Source organism: Hydra viridissima, unplaced genomic scaffold, assembly GCF_058129835.1.
Source record: "Hydra viridissima isolate aposymbiotic clone 2 unplaced genomic scaffold, HvirCarnegie_v1 scaffold_3, whole genome shotgun sequence".
Classification (NCBI taxonomy): domain Eukaryota; kingdom Metazoa; phylum Cnidaria; class Hydrozoa; order Anthoathecata; family Hydridae; genus Hydra; species Hydra viridissima.
Genome location: NW_028324302.1, coordinates 9,553,854 through 9,579,358, shown reverse-complemented (window position 1 = coordinate 9,579,358; position 25,505 = coordinate 9,553,854). Strand labels below are relative to the sequence as shown.

General features: G+C 28.7%; 1 protein-coding gene and 1 long non-coding RNA gene across 2 annotated transcripts; both read left to right on the top strand.

Annotated features, from left to right (window-relative positions):
* The first annotated feature begins 7,626 nt into the window (after positions 1-7,626).
* On the top strand, positions 7,627-14,158 carry LOC145202618 (radial spoke head protein 3 homolog). Its single transcript, XM_090081993.1, has 5 exons — positions 7,627-7,683; positions 8,195-8,482; positions 8,572-8,859; positions 9,122-9,237; positions 14,011-14,158. Exons 1-5 carry the CDS (start codon positions 7,627-7,629, stop codon positions 14,156-14,158), a joined length of 897 nt encoding a protein of 298 aa, XP_089938119.1.
* A 1,673-nt stretch (positions 14,159-15,831) lies between these two features.
* Positions 15,832-19,202, top strand: LOC149890915 (uncharacterized). Its single transcript, XR_016450443.1, has 2 exons — positions 15,832-16,096; positions 16,420-19,202. It is a non-coding gene; the product is annotated as an uncharacterized LOC149890915 (long non-coding RNA).
* Positions 19,203-25,505: the final 6,303 nt, after the last annotated feature.

Sequence of the window (25,505 nt, the reverse complement as noted above, 5' to 3'; positions counted from 1 at the left end):
TCTAAACTATATATATGTATATATATATATATATATATATGTATATATATATATATATATGTATATATATATATATATATATATATATATATATATATATATATATATATATATATATATATATATATACACACACACACATAGTATTATGTAGTATTAGTATTGAGAAAACTAATTTTGTTTAAAGTAATTTTCTCAGTATTTTTAAAAAAAACCATTATTTTCATTAAAGTATTAGTAAAAAGATAAATAAAAATACATTGTAGTATAGTATCATCCCCAAAAAGCGTCAAAATAAGATTCTGCATTTTCTAGAACATTTGCATGTATTTTAATTCAAATGGAATCTGTTAAAATGGAGAAATCAAGAGAAATTGTCTTGATCACTTAAGTGGTACATATGACCAACCGTTGTTTACCAACAACTTAGGATTTGGAACTGAAAGTGCCAAGATGAATTTATTTTTCTGATGAAAAATACATAGCAAGAACTTTTTTTTTTTACTGTTATTAACTTTTTATTTAATCGTATATTATACAAATATCATTACACGGAATTTGTTTCAGTAAAAGGTTTTTCCCGTAAAAAAAATCCATTACCGCTATTGGTTGCGAAGTGCATTTTCCGATAAACGCCCTAAATTCAACGCCTCGACTATTTTTCAAGTTCGACTTTCTCAAGCACGAGCTTGAAATTTTCAAGTCTCGTTTACGCATTCGCTCAAGTCAATTTTTCAAGTCTGACTTGACAAAGTCGAACTTGAGATTTCAAGTCGAACTTGACTCAAGTTCGGTTCTTGCATTCCACCCTAAATTTTTAGTAAACCATACACTGGCGATCCCTAAAATATAGTTTGAGCGGTGTTTTTTATGAGCGTTTTTGAGGTATTTTCTAAGTATGAATTGAACGCGAAACTTCTGTAAAGGATTTTAGTAGAATAGAAAATGTAGAATTTCAACGTTGTGCTCGCTGCGAGAAAGCTATAGTTTTAAAATGCTTTTTTAATACCCTGAAGTATAATTGTAATGTTTAATCCGATAGTCATATGTTCTTGACCAAAGAGTCACTTGTCTATATATAATATTATTATTATATAATATAATTATAATAATATTATTACTATTAAGTCCAATCGTGGAATAGGGTGAGCTACAAAAGAGAACCAAAACGTTAATCAAGATAAATCAGATTTCTCTCAGCTTGGGTTTTTTATGAAGTTTAGTGAACACTTTATTATTTATAAAAATGTTGAAAACACAAGCTTCTTTCCTTCAAGTGTAATAATAATGTTAAATCCGATGGTTACCCACAAACATACAAAACTAGCATTAAAACTATCAGCTAAATTAAGTTAAAAAATTTATGAGATCAAATATAAAGTTAAAAGATATATGAGATTAAATAAACTTAAAAAATATGAGATCATACGCTTTATGTAAATGTTTTAAACTGTTATCGTATTTAATGACAAAATATGGTTTATAGTTAACAAATATCTTAAATACCGTAGATTTCCCTAATTCCGAACAAAATCATACTTAAAGTTGAATAACTTCGCTTGATTTTTGAATTTCATATTAATTTTTTTTAATAAATAAACTGGAACCTAAACTGAATCGAACCATATTAAGCAACAAGTATATTTGTTATAAAAATATTGTTAATTTTTAAATTTTAAAAGTAAAGTTTTCGTCCGGAATTAGGAACACGTGTTCCTAATTCCGAACGTACATATCAAATCACAAAAAATGGCATTCAATTTAAAAAAGTAAATAGTTTATACTAGCGTAGACCTCAAGCTTAGAGTTAGGTAAAAAGAATTTTAAAGCTTAAAATTACTTTTATTTTAATGTAAGGGTATAACATTGTGTTGGTACAGAGTGTGTATTATCTATTTATTAGATTCTGTCTTCCATTATTTTTTTGTAATAAATTAAAAAAAAAAAATCTTCACAGTCACTGCCTGTTTCTGTCAGTTAACCAGAAGAAATCTCAGTTATTAGTATCAGGTCGGTTGCAGCCTTAGCGAATGCTTCCCCATTAATCAAATAGGAAGCTTGTAGTGCTTTTTTATCATATTGCAATGCAGTTTTATCCTTTACGCAGTTGTATTTTGAAATGGTAGTAATTCAAAGACTGAATCATTGTTAATTGTAATTTTGTATTGTAATAATTGTAATAAATTTTCTTTCGCGATCTTCATTTTTTTAAACTTTGACATTCCTTTTTTATTAACAAACGTTAAGATAAACAAGACGTTAAGAAATTCAATAAAAAGGTTAAAAGCGTTTATTAGTTTCTAAGTTAATGTCGTTAAAATACTATTGTTAAATATTGTTGTTAATTACTTGCACGCAAAAACTCTAGCTTTTGCAAAAAAAAGTGCATTTCAAAATCTGTTCGGAATTTGGGAAACATTTTAATTATGCAGAAAAGTAATGTTTTTGAGATATCTTACAAAGTATTTTTCATTTTTGACTTTTTTTTTCAGATAAATAATCACCATCAAATTCTACATCGAACAGTACGCAATTTAAATTGTCTCTTTTTTTTAAAGTCGGTTTTACTTTTGTTGCTTTCCAGGGTTTTAAAAAGTGTTTTTCTTGAAATTAAAAAACTTAATGGTATCAATATATAACTTGAAAATATTTTTTCATATTCTCATTACCCTAGTCTTCCAATTTATTAATCAGTTTTGCTTTTAAAAATCCCACAAAAATAAAAGATGTAACAATAAGTGAACTAAAGCTGTTTGGAATTAGGGACTGTTCGGAATTAGGGAAATCTACGGTATACGCCTTCAAATTAAATTTTGAACTATTTTCACCCGATACACTATTAAGGGTGGAATGCAAGAACCGAACTTGAGTCAAGTTCGACTTGAAATCTCAAGTTCGACTTTGTCAAGTCAGACTTGAAAAATTGACTTGAGCGAATGCGTAAACGAGACTTGAAAATTTCAAGCTCGTGCTTGAGAAAGTCGAACTTGAAAAATAGTCGAGGCGTTGAATTTAGGGCGTTTATCGGAAAATGCACTTCGCAACCAATAGCGGTAATGGATTTTTTTTACGGGAAAAACCTTTTACTGAAACAAATTCCGTGTAATGATATTTGTATAATATACGATTAAATAAAAAGTTAATAACAGTAAAAAAAAAAAAGTTCTTGCTATGTATTTTTCATCAGAAAAATAAATTCATCTTGGCACTTTCAGTTCCAAATCCTAAGTTGTTGGTAAACAACGGTTGGTCATATGTACCACTTAAGTGATCAAGACAATTTCTCTTGATTTCTCCATTTTAACAGATTCCATTTGAATTAAAATACATGCAAATGTTCTAGAAAATGCAGAATCTTATTTTGACGCTTTTTGGGGATGATACTATACTACAATGTATTTTTATTTATCTTTTTACTAATACTTTAATGAAAATAATGGTTTTTTTTAAAAATACTGAGAAAATTACTTTAAACAAAATTAGTTTTCTCAATACTAATACTACATAATACTATGTGTGTGTGTATATATATATATATATATATATATATATATATATATATATATATATATATATATATATATATATATATATATATATATATATATATATATATATATATATATGGTATATATATGTGTAGGTACACATATATATACCATTTACATATGTAAGTATACCATTTACATATGTAAGTCAATAGAGATCACATATGGAGACAGGTCTTCTGAAATTATTGGGCCACTTATAGAAACAGAAAAGAAAACTTTTAAAAACCATTGATAGCATCTTGCTCATTAACACATGAAAAAGAACAAAGTTTAACGTTAAACAAAAATCTCTTAATAAAAAAAAATACAAAAAAGCAATATAATGAAATTCATGATCTTGATAAAGAACTAATGCAAAAACAAATAGAAATAGATGATATAAAAAAAAAACTCTCTCCAGAAAAAGCAACAATACAAACAAAACTTTGTGAAAATTTTCACAGTTAAAATTTTCACAAAGTTTTAAAAAAGCAACACAACAGAATTATTCTATGTGAGGATTATTATTTTCTAACAATATCAGATCCAAATTGCTTTTGGAATGTTTTAATTTATCACTTTATTTTTTAGTGAAATTGTTTTTTTCATATATAATACTATTTTGAAATATAAAATGTAATTCTTTTGAAATATTATGTAGTATAAATATTTGAAAATAATGTTTTTGTTATTACACCCTTTATCCATTATCAGACACAATTTTTTTTTTAAAAAAATAAGTCTGAAATTTGACTTTTGCTTTGTTTCTGCAAAAATATCTTTAGTGAATGCTTTAGCACCACATTCTTGATTGCTATTTTGTATTTCATTGCCTCCACAATAATCATTTTGTAGAAGGGCAATGTTGTGAAGCACAAAACAGGATATTATTATAGCTATGGAATTTTGCAGTTTTGTTCCTAAGGGAATGTTAAGACAAGGGTATTGTTTTTTTTTGATATACCAAAACAATATTCAACAACAACATTCAACATGTGTGTACTTCTCAAGTTGTAATTGTATCTGATTTCATTTTCATTTTTGGGTTAGAAAAAGGTGTCATTAAATATTGTTTATAAGGATAGCCAGAATCACCTGAAACATGAACAACATTCAAAAAAAAATCCCTTTTTGTTTCGGTAAAAAAAGGGATTTTTTGAATTTGGTAAAATCTAAATAATGGTTGATAAATATAAATATTTTCTTTATCTAAGAAAAGTTTGAAGTTTGTATGAAATAGCAAAATCAGATATCCATGAAAACTTATAATCACTTTTGCTGAATTATCAAAGAATCAGCTTCTGTTGGAAACTTTATGTACTGATATCTTTTGTTAGCCATTTGAATTGAAATGTTCTAAACCACTGGACAGTTGAGTTTCAGCTCTTCCAAATCTCCTGTTATTCTCTAAGAGAGTTTATTTATTGTTACTTAAGTATATTATCATTTGTTGGTATAAAATGTTGTTATTTAAAAACGTAATGTAAAATCTACAATAAGAAGGTGCCATTTTCTGATACCATTTCTTGAATATCTACTCACTTGGAATGAACCAGTAGCATAAAACCGAAATGCAATAGCCAGTTGTTGTACAGTTGAAAGAGGGCACCCTCGATTGTTAACATTGTTGTTAATAATGTCATTAGCTAATATTAAAAAGGTTTTTATTGGAAAATCTGTAGCACCTTTTAAATTCTATACCGTGGTAAACTTCTAAAGGATTAGCTCTGTCAATAATAAACCTTGGTATGTGACTTGGCTTATTTTTTCTTCTTCTTCTTCTAAAATTCAGCTCATACCGATTCATTTTTGAACATTTAAAAGAAAGTTTTTTTAATACTTCATGTAATTGTAACTACTTCTCATGAACTCTCTTTTACTCCTTTTACACGTATCACCTCTTTGTATAACTGCAACTGTTTATTACTAAATGGAATTTACTTTTATACTGTATCACAAAAACGTGCCTTAATCAACAGCTTTTATAATGGTAGGAAGTTCGACATTTCAAAAAGCTAATAAACATTTCTAATGGCATCAAAATATGACATGTTGGATCATTACATACGAGTTACAGGATGTTTTAAAAGACACACGTTTTCACAATGTTGGTATTCAGTTTTCTGTAATGAATTCATTGACAAATATACTTTCACAATGTAACCTTCTAAATTAATTACGTCAATATGCCCAAGTAACTACTTTTGCTTGTTAAAGACTCATTTTCATATTTGCAAAGGTTGTAATAAGTTATATAGTAATAGTAAAGTTTTGTTACGCATCAGCAAAATGATAATGGCGGTCTGTTTTTTTTTTCAAGTTTGGTTTCAAGATTGGTCTGGAGCAGACTTGAAAAAATGACTTGAAAATTCAAAAATTCTCGTTTTTCAAGTCTGACTTCAGTTCAAGTTCGCTTCTTGCATTCCGTTCAAGTCAGACTTGAGATTTGAAGTCTGACTTGAAATTTCAAGTCGGGTTCTTGCATTCGGAAGGAATTTTTGCTCTCTCAAGTCTGGTTTGAAGTCAGACTTGAAAACGGTCTATTTTTAGCGGTTTTCAAGTCTGACTTGAGTTGAAGTTCGCTTTGTGCATTCGCTCAAGTCGCGCTTAAGGTTTGAAGTTCGACTTCAAATTTGAAGTTCGGTTCTTGCATTCCACCCTAAAGCGAACATTTTGTGCGCGATTTTCGCAATAAAAAGAAAAAAAAAATTCTCTCAGGAAAAGTTGCAAAAATAGATTTATCCCTAAAAATTATCAAAAAAAAGCATATATTTCCAGCCTTCTAGTGGTAATAGTTACATTATAACTCAATTTATGAGTTCCTAGCAATTGTTTTTTTTCACCAGTTTTTTGAATTTTGATTCACTATGCGACGACGATAGGATCTTCATTTCCATAAAGAAATACAAAAAATGAAAACAGTCAATCTGTCGCTAGGAGGCGAAGCGCCATGTTCAAACAATTCCGACTGCTGATTTCTAGTTTTTCCTGTTGCAGTACAGTTATTCAATTTCTTTCCAGTTTAATCCTTTTCTATCCTCTTATGCTTTTTAAAAATATTTTTATTTCCAGTTATGTTCATTTGTTTTATATAAAGTATGTATATCACTTTTGTATATATTTCCCTTGCCTCATCTATTCTAATAAAATACTAGCAATACTGAAACGGGTTACAAAACTGGTTTATATATCTAAACATTAATACATACATACATACATACATACATACATACATACATACATACATACATACATACATACATACATACATACATACATACATACATACATACATACATACATACATACATACATACATACATACATACATACATACATACATACATACATACATACATACATACATACATACATACATGCATCATATATGCATGATACATACAGGCTGACAGACAGACAAATAGACAAACATGTGTATGTGTGTATATATGTATGTATGTATGTATGTATGTATGTATGTATGTATGTATGTATGTATGTATGTATGTATGTATGTATGTATGTATGTATGTATGTATGTATGTATGTATGTATGTATGTATGTATGTATGTATGTATGTATGTATGTATGTATGTATGTATTTATGTAGGTATTTATTTATATATTTATGTATATGGTATGAAAGATATACATATATCATATTTGTTTATGTGTGTATAGATATATATAATTTTTTATTATGTTTGATGGATTGTAGAGCATAATCTACATTATTTATAGAGTAAAAGAGAGAGAGAAAAACAAGAAGCTTACCTAAAAAAGCTCACTACCATTTAATATGACTTCACTTTTACAGAAGAGAGATACATCTGTACCATACACATTTTTTAGTCGCCCTCGGCCTGTTCAGGAAAAAATCAATAAATGCTATGCTGAACAGTAAGTATTCTTCGTTGCAAATGCATGTAGATCTTACATAAATCTGTTTTAATGTTTATCTATCTATGTGTGTATATGCATATATATATATATATATATATATATATATACATACATACATACATACATACATACATACATACATACATTCATTTATTTAGAGATTCTGAGACTCAAATCTTGTATGGTAATATAATGTATGATAGGCGTATTATTCGAGGAAATACCTATGCACAAAATATAATGCCAGTGGTAAGTTTGAAGCTATTTGGTTGTTTTCTTCATTGCTTTTTTAACAGCTCTATTAAAGAATAACGCTGGTGTGTCTTTTATAAATGTTAGTAACATTTTATTGCTGTCCTGAATAATAATATAGAAGTGCTAATTCAAAAATGTTACTAATTTTTTATAATCAGGAATTTTTCAAATGGTTATACAATTGATAGTAATGATAATAGATAAAAAGGATTTGAAAATATTTATTTGAAAAACTGTGCTAAACCATGCTATACTATTAGTTTATCATTGTTTTCCTCAAATAATGTTTTTTTGTTTGTTTTTTTTTATTTTTTTTTATTTTGAGTTTTCAATAGAAATTGACCTGATTTATAAAATAAAGTTTCATTTTTGTTGTCATATTTTACCACTATATTTTCTCTTTTAAAAGATAAAACTCTTTTATTACCTTTAGTAGATAAAATAAATTCATAAGTTTTTTTACCTAATTTAGTACAAGGCTTTTATCTAAAGCTTTTTTTTTAAGATTACTCAACCAGACCTTTTTGAACTTAAGAAGCAAAAAGAGGTAAGGCGAATTGCACTGGCATGTAAACAAGCCAAGCAAAATTTAAAATCACAGACTCCTGAGCCAGTTGAAGGTCGTAAGCATATTGATATACAAACTGAGCTATACTTAGAAGAGCTAACTGACAGAGTTGAAGAAACTGACATTTCTACTCAAACAGATACCTTTTTAGATAGACCATCAACCCCTCTTTTTATTCCTGCAAAATCAGGAGTTGATGTCTCTACACAAATTCTTGAAGGAGAAGTAAGTTGTTTCAAATGAACAATTGAATTTAAATTTATCTTAAGTTTATCACAAGTATATAAATGTAAATGTGTTTTAACTTTTTTCAGTTGTTTGATTTTAACATTGAAGTGAAACCTATCCTTGAAGTGTTAGTTGGTAAGACAGTTGAGCAGTCACTGATAGAAGTTATGGAAGAAGAAGAACTTACAAATTTAAGAGTACAACAACGTAGGTTTGAAGAACTGAGATTTGCAGAGTTGGTTGAAACACAACGCTTAGAAGAACAGGAAAGAAGACATAGAGAAGAGAAAGAGAGAAGAATGAGACAGCAACTTGAAGTGATAAAAAAAGAAAAGCAAATAATAGAAAAAATTGCAGCACGTGCTTTTGCTCAGGTTAGAAGTTTTTTAGAAATGCTTATAGAGTAATTACTTTTTTAGCTTAAGTTTTGAGGATTTTAGTCACATGGATAAAGCTCAATATATTTAGAATTATAATGAGAAACACTACAACAATTGGTATGTCACCATTTGAAAAAATAGGGAAATTTAAAGAACACTTGAAAGTTCTAAAATCAACATATACCCTGAAACAAATTATGTCCCCTCTAAAAGTATATATAACCTTTTATGTTTTCTGAAACTACATATATTTAAGTATAATTCTTCTAAGTTTTATGAAAATAGTACCCTTCTTAGTAACCCAATAAAAGTAAACAACCCTATTCACCACTCACCATCACTTACAAATGCAATAAAATCAATTGCTTGCAGGTTTTTTGTGATAGCAGTGGTCATATCATGTGTATTGTTGCTAATCTGAACATTGAGAAAGTTTCTCAACTGAATTGCTTATACTTTACCAAAAAATGTCCTATGGTATAAAGTGGTAGAATGATTAGGAACTTAGAGTTTTGACTTTTGAACAGTGCTCAGTAAGCCTAAGAGAAATCACTGTCTCAGTTTTTTAAAAATGTTTTAGAACTGAATATTTGTAATATTTTTCTTGCATAACCCAAATGTTGAATCTACTGTGAGTATATGTGCAGGATTTTAAACTGGCACTTCTTGTAAGTTTCCTTTTAATGAATTAGTTCCATAATTATTTTTGTAATAACATAAGTTGATAAAGTTTTAAAACTTTTTTATTGGCTTGCAGCTCCATCTAAGAAGACAACACTTTGTGATAAATTCTCTTTAATGTAGTCAGTGATTGTTATACAACATAGAAGAAACATGGGTTGTGAACCATATAATCAGATAAAAAAGAAAAAGGATGTGTGTTTGAGTTCATTACCTTCCTTATAATAAATTACTGTTAGATGCAATATAGATTGAGGCTTACACCATTGATATCTTTAATGTCTTGCATAAAAAATTGAAAATTTTCAATAAAATTACTCAATATCAAGCATTATGACTTGTTCATTGAGCAAGTTTCTAAATATCTGAATATTGCTAGAACACAAGATTGCACAAAGAACTAAAATGATTTTTGCTTCAAAACCTTAATTGCTTTAATAAACCAACTTAAGAGAAGATGAATAAAACTTATAAGAATTAGTTCAATAAATGTACTTTCAGAAAATATAAAAGGTTATATCTACTCTGGCAAACTAGTTTCCTTCAGGGTATAAGTTTCATTTTGCAGTAAATTAAAAAAAAATCAAAATCTAATTAAATTAAAGTGTAACTTTTTTATGCTAATTGAAGAGCTTACTGTGTTATATTTAACTTCTCCATTCTTCCAAATTATTACTTAGCAGATTTTTATAGTTTTTCTCCAAATTTTTCTAAAAATATTGACCTTTTTCCTGACATCACTCAAATCATAAAAAAGAAAAAAAAAGTTTACAATAGCAGAATCAGCAAAATTTTAAATGCAATTAACTTTTTACCCAATAAGAATCTCAAGTTTTCAACATTTGATCATCATATAGTTATGAAAAAATAAATCTATTTTTTAAAATAACTTTTTAAATTTTTTGGATGATTTGATATGGAATGACCCTTTTTCAAGCTAACAGCCTTTGCTAGTGTTGTGACTATGGTACTTAGTAATTTAAAAACAATTACTTGTTAACATAAACAATACACAGTCTGACTTTATTAAAATTGTCATTAATCTTTTATGATAAATATTTCTCTATTTAACTTTTAACAACAGACCTTCATATATTAGTATATACATTCAGAGAAAATGTGAGCATACAAAAGTTACAAAAATTTAGATAAAACTGTGTACAAACAAATAACACAAATGAAAATGTCTAAATTATTTTTAGAATATTAAAGGGTATGGATAAATTTGCAATAGATTATTAGTATTGTCACATCATGGTGAATGTCGTTTTATGTAGAATTTCAGGATATTCTGGTAAAAATATTAAAACCAGAGTATGAACTAATTTGAGGTTTCTGACTGGTCTGTATGATAATGCCTTTATTGAAGAAAAGAAGTTAATAAGCCAGAGGTTGTTACAAATCATCTAGAATGATTCTTTAATTACAGTAATATTTAAGTTGAATGTATGTTTAAGTATTGTAATATGTAATCAGAAGTTGCAGACTGTAAATTTCAAGGTAAATGCTTAAAAATGGTTTCCAAAAAAACCCATTGGAGGTATCAATATACACGTAGTAGATTAGCTATACAAAATATCAAATTCTTTTAGCTTTGTTTGAGAGAAGTACTTGATTTTAAAAGTTTTGATCAAAAACACCTTTAATTAGTCAGTTTCAACAAGGATATATTTTCTTTTAACAAACTTTTTCTAATTAATGTTACCAAAAAGAGAAAAGTAAAGAAATAAACATGTTTTTTACTGAACAACATCAACATTAGGTGTGCTTATTAATATATTTTTTTGTTAAAATTTTATAGTTAATAAGGTTTCTTCAATGATTTCACAAATGTTTGCTGTCGAATTCAACACTGCGAAAGCTTGGATTTATAATGTGGATGGGACTTATTTATTTACTTTTTTCGAATCTTCTCCAGTGATCTTTGACTATTAAATGCATTGATTCTGTTTCTTGATTAATGAATAATCCTTGTGAAATACCATGGTATTCAATGAATTCTGGAACTTGGTAGAAAACAGCATGTACTTTAATAGTCACATTGACTGACAAAAAGAGGTATAATTTCATGAACAATTTTTATGAATTTGTCATCTAATTTCTGTCCAAAACATAAACCAACAAAGCTTCTAAAGGGTCTGAAAGTTTCAAAGAAGCCTAGAGCTTGAAATATGCAGGAATTTTTAGCCATTCTTTGAAGTATTTCAACATTCTTTAACAGGTCATTACCCTCAGTCTCTCATTCACAGTTCAGAAAATTACAAGTAGGTGGTTTAATATAAATAGAATCAGAATTAAACAACTCAGACAAAAAATGTACTGTTGTGACAAGTTAACACTTGTAGCAGATTTATGTTAGACTAAGCATGTACAACAGCAACTTGTGTTGGTATTTCATTCAAATCAGAGCCAGCAAAAGCATAAGGGGCATACTTGTTAGGGTTAAATGGCTAAACTCCAGACAACTCAAATGCTGTTGTACAATTGCTGATACTTGTAGATGGGATGTTTAGTTACAACTTCAAAAAAAGATATTTTGCATCCAGGATTGCTAAGCATTTAGTTTCCTGCCTTATTGTTATAATTGCTTTCAAGAGATTTAAAAAAAGTAAGGTCTAGTGGCTAAGCTCTACAACTTAAGTGTAGAGGTAATATGATTTTAATTATGCCATTTTCAAAAACAAAATTAATTAGCTCAAGTGTCTTTTGGCTATGATGACCAAATGGAAATAATAAATGAGAATTACTTTTATAGAAATTAATAAGAGCAAAATGCCTTAAGCAATACTTATTCAAAGAAAAACAGTGGTGATGTTGCCTAATTTAACCTCACCATGTTCTTAACTTTACCATCTCTGTGATGCTGTAGTGTCTTAGATGGAATGCTAAGTTTTCTTACTGCTTTTTTCAAGGAAATGCCATTTTGAAAGGCTTTCAATGCTTTTGATAAAGCCTTTGAATCATACTGTCCTCTGGTTGTCTTTCTAGTATTTGCAAACAATCTGTAAAAAGATCATTTTTAAAAATAACTTTAAAAAATGTTAAACAAGCATCAACTAATTCACATAACTTGGTTTTATTACAAAAATTCACATAACTTGGTTTTATTACAAAATGCAGTTTTTTTTATACCTTTAACTAAAAATGAGTTAACAACAATAATTGTATAACAATAACAACAAAATAATTTTATGTTATTGCAAAATGAAAAAACATTTTTAGTGTATATATATATATATATATATATATATATATATATATATATATATATATATATATATATATATATATATATATATATATATTTATATTAGTGTTGTTATCAACTTCAACTAAATCAACTAAAAGTGGACTAGTTGAAAGTCGAAATAAGTCGACTTTGAAAATTCGAATAGTCGATTTAATCAACTATGGGTCTCCTACTAATCGACTAAAAGTCGATTAAGTCGGGTAATTATACTAAAAACCTTATTTCAATTTTTTCACTTGATTTAATTTTATCAATCTCTAATATTGTTATGATGCTGATTAATTAGTAAAGAGATACAGCAGTGTAGCAACCTAGGGGCTATGCGGGGCAGTGCCCGGAGCCCTCAAGCTCAGGGTATCCTCGAATCCTTATGTGAAATCTTGATTGAACTAAACTTTTAGAAATTTCTCCCATTTTCAAAACAAATATAACAGGTTGCAATTTTCAACTCCACTTTAATCATGACAACTCTGTTGAGAGAAATTCAAAAGTTATGCCCAGGGAATTCCCCTGAATTCTTTCGAAAAAAAAACTAAATCCTTCTAGTTAGTCCAGTAGGATCAATACGATATCTGCAATACAACTTCGTTATTTTGATGTTATCAAAGCATTATGAGAAATAGTTCTAAAGAGTCCTAATAAAGGCGAGTGTAGTGAAGCAGAGAATGTTAAAACAAAAATGCTAAATTTCAAGTTCGTGTTGCTTTGCGAATACATGCACAGTGTATTGAACGACATCAATTATGCATCCAAAACTTTACAAAAATTAGACATCAATTTGGGCAAGGCGAGTAAAGTTTTAGCAGAGACCAAAGCAAAGTTGCAAATTTATAGAAATGATTTCGAATAATTCAAGTGCAAAGCCAGTGAAACTGCAAGAAAATATAGTATTGATACCCATTTTCAAGAAAAAAGGCAAAGAAAAGTTAAAAAATATTTTGATGAATTAGCTGCTGATCACTGATTTCCAAACCAAGAAAAAATATTTTAAATTCAGATTTTCAATAATGTACTAGACACAGTAATATCTCAATTAGATACACGTTTTATTGGTATTAGTGCAGTCTGTCATATATTCGATTTTCTAATACTAATATTTTTACTACAAGTTGATGAAGCAACTTTATTACAAAAGTGTGGCGAATTCCAAAAAAAATATTCAGATATAATAGGCCCTCATTTTTCACTTCAATTTATTAATATTTACCATCTAGTTTTACCTCAACTAACTCAAGCATGGACTGTTCACCAATTATGAAAGGAAATAATGAGCAAATATGGAGTGCTAGAATACAACCTAACGGAAGTATTTACAGCAATGTTATTATTCTTAACAATTCCTGTCACTTCTGCAGCACCTGAAAGGTCATTTACCAAGTTAAAAATAATAAAAAATCATTTAAGAAATAAGATGGGCCAAACTCGACTCCGACATTTATTGCTAATAGTAATTGAAAACAAAACTGCATCAAGCCTGGATTTAAACGAAGTCATTGATACTTTTACAAAAACTAAATCTAGGAAAAAATTTTAAATATAATTGTTGTTAAGTCAGTTAGTAGGCCCGACCTTTTTTTGATAAACCCTTGAATCTTCTCTATTTCCTTTTATTAGCCAAACCTACACCAAGTATTAATTGTAATTTATGTTGTTACTGTTTAATATTTTTATTACCTGCCCTGCAGTGCACAAAAAAGAGCTTAAGTAGCTTAGCATTTTAAAAGTATTTGTATATTTCATATTTTTATTTGATAAAACCTAATCAGTTTACATAGCAGTGGGGCCCCATTTTTTAATTTGCTCCAGGGCCCTTGGTTACCTAGCTACGCCACTGAAGAGATATCTTTATAAGTAGTTTATCTTGTAAAGATAAATTATTTATAAAGATTGAGCCATGCATAAGAATATCATTCATAGCTGTTTTTTTAATTCAACCAAAATATGTGAACTTAATTTGCTGTCTCACATTAACTTAACTCTTAGCTTACTGTATGTACCTGTTGGTACCTTCATTAATGTTTCCTTTTTCTCATTATAGTAACCAGTTGATGCTTTTTAAAACAAAATGTTAAGTAATGTGTTTTATTTTTTAAAACAAAATGTTAAGTAATGTGTATGGTACTCAGTTAAAGATGCGTAAAATTTTGTATAAATCTGCTACCCAAAAAAAAGTGTAGCCACCCCATCTGCCCCCACCTATCTATGCGACCGCTTTTTATTAATTTTTTTGTTAAATTTTGTTTTAATTGTTGTAAAAAATTATATAAAATGCCCATTCCTGTTTTTTTTCTTTACTTTGTGATAGTAACTTCCGTTTTATTTAATTTGTTTATGTTGTAACAGCATGTGCTATTACAACAGTATTGCATACCAACTAGCTTTTTTGTTTACTCTTTTAAAGTTCTATTTGTTTTATAGCATTTAAAAAAATAAATTATCAAGTAACATTAAAGAATATGATTATAATATTCAATTTTTACAATCATATACTTTAATGTTGCTTGACAACTTTTAGTCAAAATATTTGAATGGAAAATTTTATTAAAATATTTCAACTAAATTGACTTTTAGTCAGCTTAGTCGATTTTAAAAATGTATTAGTTGATTTTAGTCGACTTTGAAAAATACATTAATTGATTAAGTTGACAGTCGAATGATTTCAAAGTCGTAACAACACTAATATATATATATATATATATATATATATATATATATATATATATATATATATATATATATAAACAGTGTTGACATCACATGTATGCTTTAACAAACTAATTTACTGATGTTCAAATTTATTAAATGATCCTAACTTATGAGCCTTATAATTTTTATAGTGATTCTAAAATCTGATTAACTTAAAACAAATTATTTATATAATTATTTAAATGAAAGTTAAGAAAAAAGTTATTAAAGTAATAAACTAATAAATAATAAATAAATTCATTTTCATATGTAAATAAAATCATAAACCTGAACTCCACTTCAAACTTCAAATTAGCATAAATGATTTTAAGAATGTTAAAAGACTAAAAACCAACCTTTCTGAAAATATACTATCAGCACAAGTAATTACAATATTCAGACGATTCAATTATTAAGGAAGAAAAGGAGAGGATCGCCAAAAAGCTCTATAACATACCCATACCAAATGATTATGACATGGATAGACATAACAATAGCAGCACTGATTTGTTTCCTGATGTTGATGCCGTAGAACAACTGCAACAAGTAAAACAGGTCAACATTTTTATTGGTCTAGCGCAAAGTATCAAAATTAACCTACAATGATAATTTTTGGTATGTATTTTTTATATAACATAAACATTCATTTCTTAAAATAGTATCCAGTTTTTTTATTTATTTCTTGTTATATTATGCAATCTATAAAAAAAAAGTTTTTTTTGAAAACTTGATGAGGCCAGCGCGAGGTACAAAAATAAGTAAAAAAAAAAAAAAAAAAACAGTTTCTCGTTTCTTTATTATATAGTCCACAAAAAATTGCCTATTTATTAGTGAAATTTTTTCCATGACCTAACTTTTGAATACCCCTAATCTGTATATTGAGACCTCCATAGGGTTTTCTTGGGAATCAATTTAAACATTAAAACTGATTTTTATAGGCTATGAAGAATTGAGTGATGGTTCCATAAATGTAAGGATTCTGGTGATAAGTTCTGATGCTATAAAGTTCATTGAGCTTATTGAGTGGGAAGATTCAGTTTATGAGCTGCTTCTTAAAAACCCTTTTACAACTATGCACAGTGAATCATCTAATACAAGCTAGATGGACAAAAGTCATTTCAAGGAATCAATTATTAGATAATCCCATGATATTTCTGAACACTCCCTAGAGAAAAATTCCAAGTATTATTAATTAGTGCATGTGTTTTTAAGTATTGAATTGTTAGCGCTTCAGCGACGCTTAAAGAAAAATATATTTTTATTGTCAAATTTGTTGCAATTTTGCAGTGTAGGAATAGTTTATAGAAAACTTATTATGAATAATAATTACGACTGCGATAAATTTTACTTTAGAGGGTATGTACTTTGTATTTTATCAAAAAATTTAATTCAAATAAGTTGCATAACTAGTGTTCTGTATATTTTAGAAACACTATATAAAAATTGTAATTTATTTTTCTTTTTTTAATTTTCAAAACATGTAACTAATTTTATCCACATATATCCAGGCTAATTTTTTTACATAGAATAACCACAACCCTAATATAAAGTTTGGCTGCCCAGATCTGCCTGTTTAAATTTTTTAGAATTTTTTTCAGACCAAGTGTATTCTATTATAAAACTGGATTTATTTAAAGAATGACGAAAACATACAAAGGAAGAATGAAATTCTCTTCTTTGTGACTTTATTCTGAAAGAATATAATACAGAAAATGTGACTAGTGATTTGCAAAAAAAAAATACAATTAAAAGTTACAAGCATATCCGCTAAATTTGCAAAAAAGTGGAATGCAACCAATAGAACTATGGATAAACTTTTTAAACAAAAATAAAAGTTGGTTAGAGGGCAATAGTTTAGAATTTAAGATAAGTTTTTATCGGTCCAGTGCTTCCACAACATCTGAAGGAAGTCAGCCTCAAGGTCGGCCTAAAAAAAACTTTGAAGACTCGTCTATAAAAATGAAAAGGTGTAGAGTTGTAGATTTAATGCAATCGCGGAGTGCCAGTAAACTAACCACAGCTGCTAAAATAGCACATCGTTTATCGGGTCAAAGAGGCGTAGCTACTTCTATTAGAAAAAGTACAAAAACACTAAAACAAAGAAAATCTACAGACATGATTTGTGGCAGCAAACAATTGAGTAGCGATGAGGCATTAGCTTATTATGTAGATTCCAAGTGTACTAGTCACTCTCATAAACAAACAAGAAAGTGGTCTCTGAAAGCATAACATGAAGTAATTCCGTCTTACCATAATTTATGTAAATACAAAAAGTCATGCTACCCTCCATAAGACTTTATTTCTGTCTCAGAAACACGGGCTGAAATTAAACTTCAAGCCATATTGAATAAAACAACTGAACGGTTAATAACAGCACAAAGTCAATTTCTCAAAAATGAACCTTCTAAATCACTTACATTAATAAGTAAATGGGGATGTGACAGAGGTTCTGGCAATAGTACTTACAAACAAAGATTTGAGAACTTCCATGCTAATATATAATAATATAATATAATGATGAGTTTCTGTTTGCATTTGCATTTGTCCCATTGAGATTGAGTGATTATTGTCATAATATTATTTGGCAAAATCCCTGGCCATCATCAAGACTTTATTTCAAACCAATTGAATTCATCTTTTCAAATAAAACACATGAATTTACTGTAATAGAAACTTACAAAGTTTTGAAAGAAATATCTGAACTTATTCCTACACTGTGTACTGTTGGTGAATTTAAATTTATTGTGAAACACTATCTATTACTTATGATGACAGACAGAAAAGTATGCAATGGTTTAACTGACATGTGTTCAACACAAAAATGTTATATCTGTGGTGTTACTCCTAAAATGATAAATGGTGAATTAAAAGACATGGTTGATAAAAAAGAAAATTACAATTATCTACCTTGCATGCTTGGATCCGTAACCTCATTATGGCAATACAAATGATGGCAACACAGCTCGCAGGTTTTTTTTAAATCCAGAAAAGAGCTGAGAGATTACAGGATTAGACGCCGAACTAATTAAAAAATTTAGTGTTTTGTTAAGAACGCTATCTACTGGCCATGAAATTGATTGCATCAAATTTGAAAAATTTTGTTCTGAAATTAGAACTATATATTTAGATTTGTATTCGTGGAATTGCATGCCTGTTACAGTGCAAAAAATTTTAATGCATAGTATTGAAGTTATAAAGTTGTGTATTCTTCCAATTGGCCAGCTCTCGGGAGAATCTCAAGAAGAACAAAATAAAGATTGCAGAAGAATTTAAGAGCATCATACTAGGAAAAATTCACGTACTTCTACAAATATAGATTTGCTAAATATGCTCTTAATAACATCTGACCCTGTTATCAACTCACTTAGAAAACTGCCAGCAAAAATGCAAAAAGTTGCCAGAGGAGGTTTTGAATTTGATTGTCCCACTTCCAAAAAAAGCAAATTGTAATTTGTCCAATGAATTATTAAATGTTTCAAATGATGAGTCTTCTGAAGATTCAAGCGTTGAGTGTTTAGAAGAGTTAAATGATGATTTTTCTAATAGCTGAATGTAACTTTTGTTGTATTATTTTATGTATCCTTATTTTTTAAATATATTTTTTATTTCGCACTTCAATTTTTATTATCATAATTGTCGCTGCAATAAGGAAGGGGGGGTTGTTGGAGGAGATTTGCCCCATCCCTCTCCCTTTCCCCCCCCCCCCCCCCCAAAAAAAAAAAAAAAAGGCTTACAATATTAAACCCTAGGTAATTATTCAATAAAACAGCAAAGTATTAGTTATTTCAAACAATCATGACCAGAACAATCGAATTGGTAAAGAAAATGTTTTTTCCAGCTAACTTGTTTAAGACGTTTCACTGTACCATGTGTTGGCTATGGTATGACCAAATAGGCGGTTTTAAAATCAGGTATGTCAGCCAATTCATACAGCCATGAAGACAAGAAAAGAAATCAATTAGGCTGATTAGTGGACAAAAAATGACCTGAAAGTTAAAGGTCATAACTCAAAAAGTAGTTGTCTTGTTGGGCTTACTTAATATAAATTAATATTTAAAATGAATACAAGTATATTATTTTAAAAAGCTTAGACTTTCCAGTCAATGAGTTGATTAAAATTGAAGAGTAATTGGATAGTTACTTACTTGTTCACCCAATCTATGCCAATAAAAGTTAGTAAAAAACACAAAAATTAGTTTGATTTGGGCAGCAAATAACAAACCTCACATAGAAATTAATAAGCAAAAGTTTATTAATTATTCTTTGTATTATGTTTTATATCTTGAAATTATTTTTAATGGTAAAAGTCTAATCAAAATACAAGAAGAAAGTGTTACTTTGAACTAAAAAACATTTTATAGAATCTTTGGACTTGACAGAACATTTTTAAAAAGAACTCTGCTCCAAATTATGGAAAACATTTGGAAATGGCAGTAATATATTATGGATTTCTTCAAGATTAATATTATTTCCATCATTAAAAACCAATTTTTGATAAATTTTTGTGAGATTGCAAGATATAATAAACCAAAGCTCTTTTTAGCAATTCATTTAAATGTGAGCAAATCTCTAAATTTCTAGAAAATGTTTATATCTTCAAAGGTTTAGTCAAATAAATACAGAGTTAATTTCTGCTATAAATGTGGCAATTTTTCAAGCATTTTTATAAGCCATATTCAAAAAAGCTTTGAATAATATTGCTATTTTGCATCAAAAATAGTTTCCATAAAGAAATTTTTTCTTGACACAAAAGAATCTCTTCTATTGAAACTGCTAATTTTCATGTAAAATACTAATATATATAAAATTTTCAAATAATAAATTTGAATAATAATAATAATTTCCCCTTCTGCTCTGACATCTTTTTGATGCAGATGTCAGAGCAGAAGGGGAAATTATTATTATTATTTAAAATCACTTGTAGTTAGTGAAAAGTAGTGTTACAATAAAAAGAATTCTTTTTTTTAAGTGTATGGAAAAAATATTTAAAAGTGATAATAGTTTTGCTTTACACTTTTTTAATTTGAATTTTTAAATAAAAAAAAGCATTAGAATTGTATGCTTTAGAAACCGATGACTGGCTTTTGCATAAATTGAAACAATTTTCAAAATCAGTAAAATTTTTTTCTCTTTAAAAAACATTTTACAAAAAGAGAACATTGTATACTTCTAATTTTAAACTCAAGCTTATAAAGTATTTGGAAGAATATAACTTGGCAGAAGGAAGGAAATTTCAAGATAATAAAAAGTTTGTTCAAGATTGGAGAAGGCAGAAGGAACAACTCAAACTAATGTTAAAATAAAAGCAGGCTAATTGTGGATGCTATTGGGGATTGCTTAAAGAAAATTTAAAGTGTTGGGTTGAAGATCTTAGAAAAATCAGTTTGATACTAACAAGAAATATTTTTCATTTAAAAGCAAATAAACTTGCTATAGCAGAAAAAATTAACAGATTTACTGGTAGATGTTCTTGATATTCAAGATTTATGCAATACAATAGCCTAATATTATGAAGCAAAATAAAAATGCCTCAGATGTTACCAGAAATCATAAGAGAAAAATATTTTTTAAGTTCAAATTTTTTAATGTAAAAAAAAGCAGCCAAATAATTACAATTTGATAAATATTTGGGAATATGGATGAAATTCCTGTATTATCTGACAAAAAACTGTATTGATAAAACCTATGAAAATGAGAAAAATTCTTCTACAACTGTCCTAATTTACATGGTTGATGGTAAAAAAATTAAGACTGTTAATAATATTTAAATGAAAAACATAGCTCAAGAAAGAAAATTTCCAAGCAGCTAATTCTTCACATAAATAAAGAGATGGATGGACATAGCAGCAAAGCATGATTGCAGCACTGATATGGCAGAAATTCCAGGAGGTCTTATTCAGAGCTGTTCACCTGCTTAATGTTTGCATAAACAAAACATTTAAGGACAGGCTATGGCAAAATGATGATCAAGTATCTCAAGCAAATGGAGGACCTTTTTGGTGACAAAACTAGTCGAGTTATACACACATATGCAATGTATATATGCTTAGGAAATAAATAAAAGTTGTTTTCTTATTTTAAAAGTATTTAACACTTGTATTGTACAAATGTGTTGATAGCATAACCACACTATTTTATTAAGATATGTTAAAAACAGTTAAAAGTGTTATCTTTTTAATTATTTTTTTTTATCTCTTTGTATTGACTTGGAAAACAATTGCATGTAATTTTTTTAACTCACTTTTAAAATATTGCTCAGCATATGATTGAGATTAGTGTAGTACAGTTAGAAATATTTTTCATTTTTAGAGTTATTTACAAGATCTTGTACCATCTGTTCTTAGCAATTTACATGAGCATGGATTTTTTTATGACCCAGTTGAACGAGGTATTTTTATTTTTTAAAATTAGTTAGATGAAAAATGGATATATATATATATATATATATATATATATATATATATATATATATATATATATATATATATATGCCCTAAGGTTTTTAAATATTCTTGTACCCATTTTAAAAAGTTTCCTTTTGAGCCAAAATGGTATAAGATATTTCTTACTTATATTAACATTTAGGGGGTCCTCCAGTCATTTGAAAAATTCACATTTACCTATCATAGACTATATACTGTTACTAATTTATTCAACAGTTTTTTATGTTTAAGTTTGAAATAAATAATGTTAATTTAGTTTAATAATACTATAACTTTGATTATTTTATCCTTGCTGTCTGCATTTGAATGAATTAAATATTTTTGGGCTCCCTTATGAGAGAAAAATCTGGAATTTTTTCCTGTTATTTTAAATATATCAGTTGGTAAGCAGCTATCTTTTTTAATTGTGTAATAAATTTTTTACATATTTACTAATTCTTATCATTTTTCAAAGCATGAGTGATAATAGGGAAATTTAGTAGCATTAAATAACTTCTCATTATTATTTACCAACTTACTTTTAGTGGCTAATGGTACCTGTGGTGGTTTTTTTACCTTCAAATAACACTACTTACATTAACTGAAACTTACCTATTTTTTGAGTAGTATGACCTGTAATGGCATCTCCTTCCAATTCACAATCCAAAGGTACAAGGAAGTCCCTTGCAATATTTGGTTTGGGTGAAGCTATTTTGCCTGAAGATGCAGTGATCACTGGTGCCAGCCTTCCAACCAGACGTCAAGTACTCCGTTGCATGATGTACCACACAAATGTTCCAAATAAAATCACTAATGTAAACCATTCTCAATTGGAAGCAGCAAGACTAGTATTGAACCAACTATTGGTATTTTATGGCAAAGCAAATATTCCAATAATTTCAGAACTCAAAGCTTGTGAATGCATTATACAACTGCTAAAAGAAAATGCTAAACTCAGGGCAATACCAAAGGAATGCAGGTCAAATGCATCAGTTGTAAGCAGGATAAATGCTATGGAAGCTTCACTATGTGAAACTTTTCCACTGCTGAAGATATGGCATTTCTAAACTGAAGATATGGCATTTCTCCACTACATGAAAACTAACAGAACTGCAACTTTTGGATCAAAAGATAACATATTAAATAAAAAGATTGAACAAAGTAATGTGTGAAAGCAATTGGCACAGAGAAGAGCTATTAAAGAGAAGCAAAGAGCAGATGAAGAAGAAGAAACAACTCAAAGCCTATTAGATACAAATATTAGCGATGAAGATGAATTTGACATGAATTTTGAGACTCCGAAGGCAAGTAAAAGATGCCATCACCATTCCTCACACACTGGGACATCTGCATTTATTCCTCATGATATATTGAAATGTCCCAGACTTGTTGCTTTAGCAACACGCTTGAGTATGTCTGCAGCTCAACAAGCAACAATTACAGCAGCTTTGATTGAGGAGTCAAAAGGCAACAGTTCTAATGTATCTACTCCTTATGCTATTGCAGACAGATCCCAGAGAAATGTTATTCAGCAATTGGCAGAAGACTATAAAGAACAATGGGTTGCACCAGACTTGGCAACTCTTCATTCTGACTCAAAATTGATGATTTCTTTAACTGATAAGAACGCGTATGAAGATTGGCTTTGTGTAGTGGTTGGAAATGCAGAAAATTTGAAGCTACTTGGCGTTCCAATATATCTATCTGGCAAAGAAAGCTCAGGCAACAAAATAGCTAATCTAACACTTGATCTGTTAAATTCCTGGCATTGTACAGAGTTAATTCTCAACATGACATTTGACATAACCATCTCAAACACAGGCCACTCTTCTGCAGCATGTGTGACAATCCAACAAAAACTTGGTAAAGTCTTGCTATGGTCTGGCTGTTGCCTTCATATTGGGGAAGTTTTGCTTTCACATGTATTTGAAGATCTTAAAATTGAGACTTCCAGATCACCTGATGTAGTTCTTTTTTCAAAATTCCGAAAGAACTTTAGTCTTATAGGCAAAACGTTTAAGAATTTGTCTCTAACACGCTTTGACTTAACGAAGTCTTACAGTCAAGAAGCCAAAACTTTTCTTTCTTCATGCAGCTCTGAAGTCCTGAATGCTATTCAAGCTGAGCTTAAACTAAGACATGATGATTATAAGGAATTTATTTATCTATGCACACTCTTCTTAGACACAGAGGATACAGAAGACAGTGTTATCACCTTTAACAGACCGGCTGCATTACATAAGACATGATGGATGGCCAAACTAATCTATTCTATCAAAATATGCCTGTTGCAACAGCATATTAACGATCTTACTCGAGGGAGTATTACAACCACCCACCAAGTGCAAAAAATATATGATTTTTTTGTATTTGTGACACATGTCTACAGCACATGGTGGATGATGTGGTCATCAGCTGCAGATGCTCCTTGGAACAATTTTCAGCTCTTTCGCAAACTTTTGCAATATGAAGCAGTAAATGCTAGTATTGCAAAGAGTGCCATACATGCATTTCAGCATCATTTGTGGTATCTAACTGCAGAAATGGTGCCTCTGGCTCTATTTAGCCATTTTATACCATGCGCTGAGAAATGTCTGCTGGCCAACTGGTTGCTTGAAATTCAACCAGCCGCACCTGTTACATCCCCAAGAGGATGATATGGGACAGGTTTTAGAAAGCCACAGTTCCCTTCTAAAAAAGAAACCACATTATCTACTAAACTGGCCTGAATCTGGAGCATATAAAGCTTCAATCACTAATATTCAATGTCATTAATGACTGTGCAGAAAGAGGGATTAACCTTAGCAGTGATGTTTTAATAGCTGCCAAGAATGAAGCAGTGTACCAAAACAAATTGCAACTGATCAATAAGAATTGTCAAAGGCAACCAGATTTAAGAAAATCAAGCTAAAGTTTATATAAGAAACTAACTATGCACTGTAAACTCTTACTACTGTATTTTTAACTTTACTGACAATAAGTAAACACTAAATAACATAATAAAAATTAATAATATAATGTTTTCCAGCTGTTTTTCTTGTTATAATTGTTGCGTAATACATTTTTCACTATGTTAATTTATTTACAAAACTTTTCATCAATGGAGGACCCTTAAACATTGACTTAGAGAATTGAAATTTCACACAAAAGCTTAAAACAATATTTGGAAAAAAGTTAACTTAGTTACAGTCAAAGTTTTTAATGTTTACAAAAGCATGGGGTGTTTGATGCACTCTAATATATATATATATATATATAAAATTGACATATATTGTTAGTTAAAAGTGTAATAGATAATGAAGCGTATACATAGTTTATTTTATGACAAAATAAAAGTTATACAATGTATTTATTGATGAATTTTATATTTTAAGTTTTCATGCTAAATAGTTATAAAGTTTGAAAATTAAATATTTTCTAAAATTTCTTTAGAATATGTCATATTTATATTGTGAATAACACTTGTATAGCAGACCATGTTGTATAACATATTTTGTAAATAATAGATCCTTTAAGTCTTTATTTGATTTTTTTTTGTTACTGTAGATGTTGAGACATATTTCATGCCATTTCTGATGGATAGTGTTATTCAAAAGTTAAAT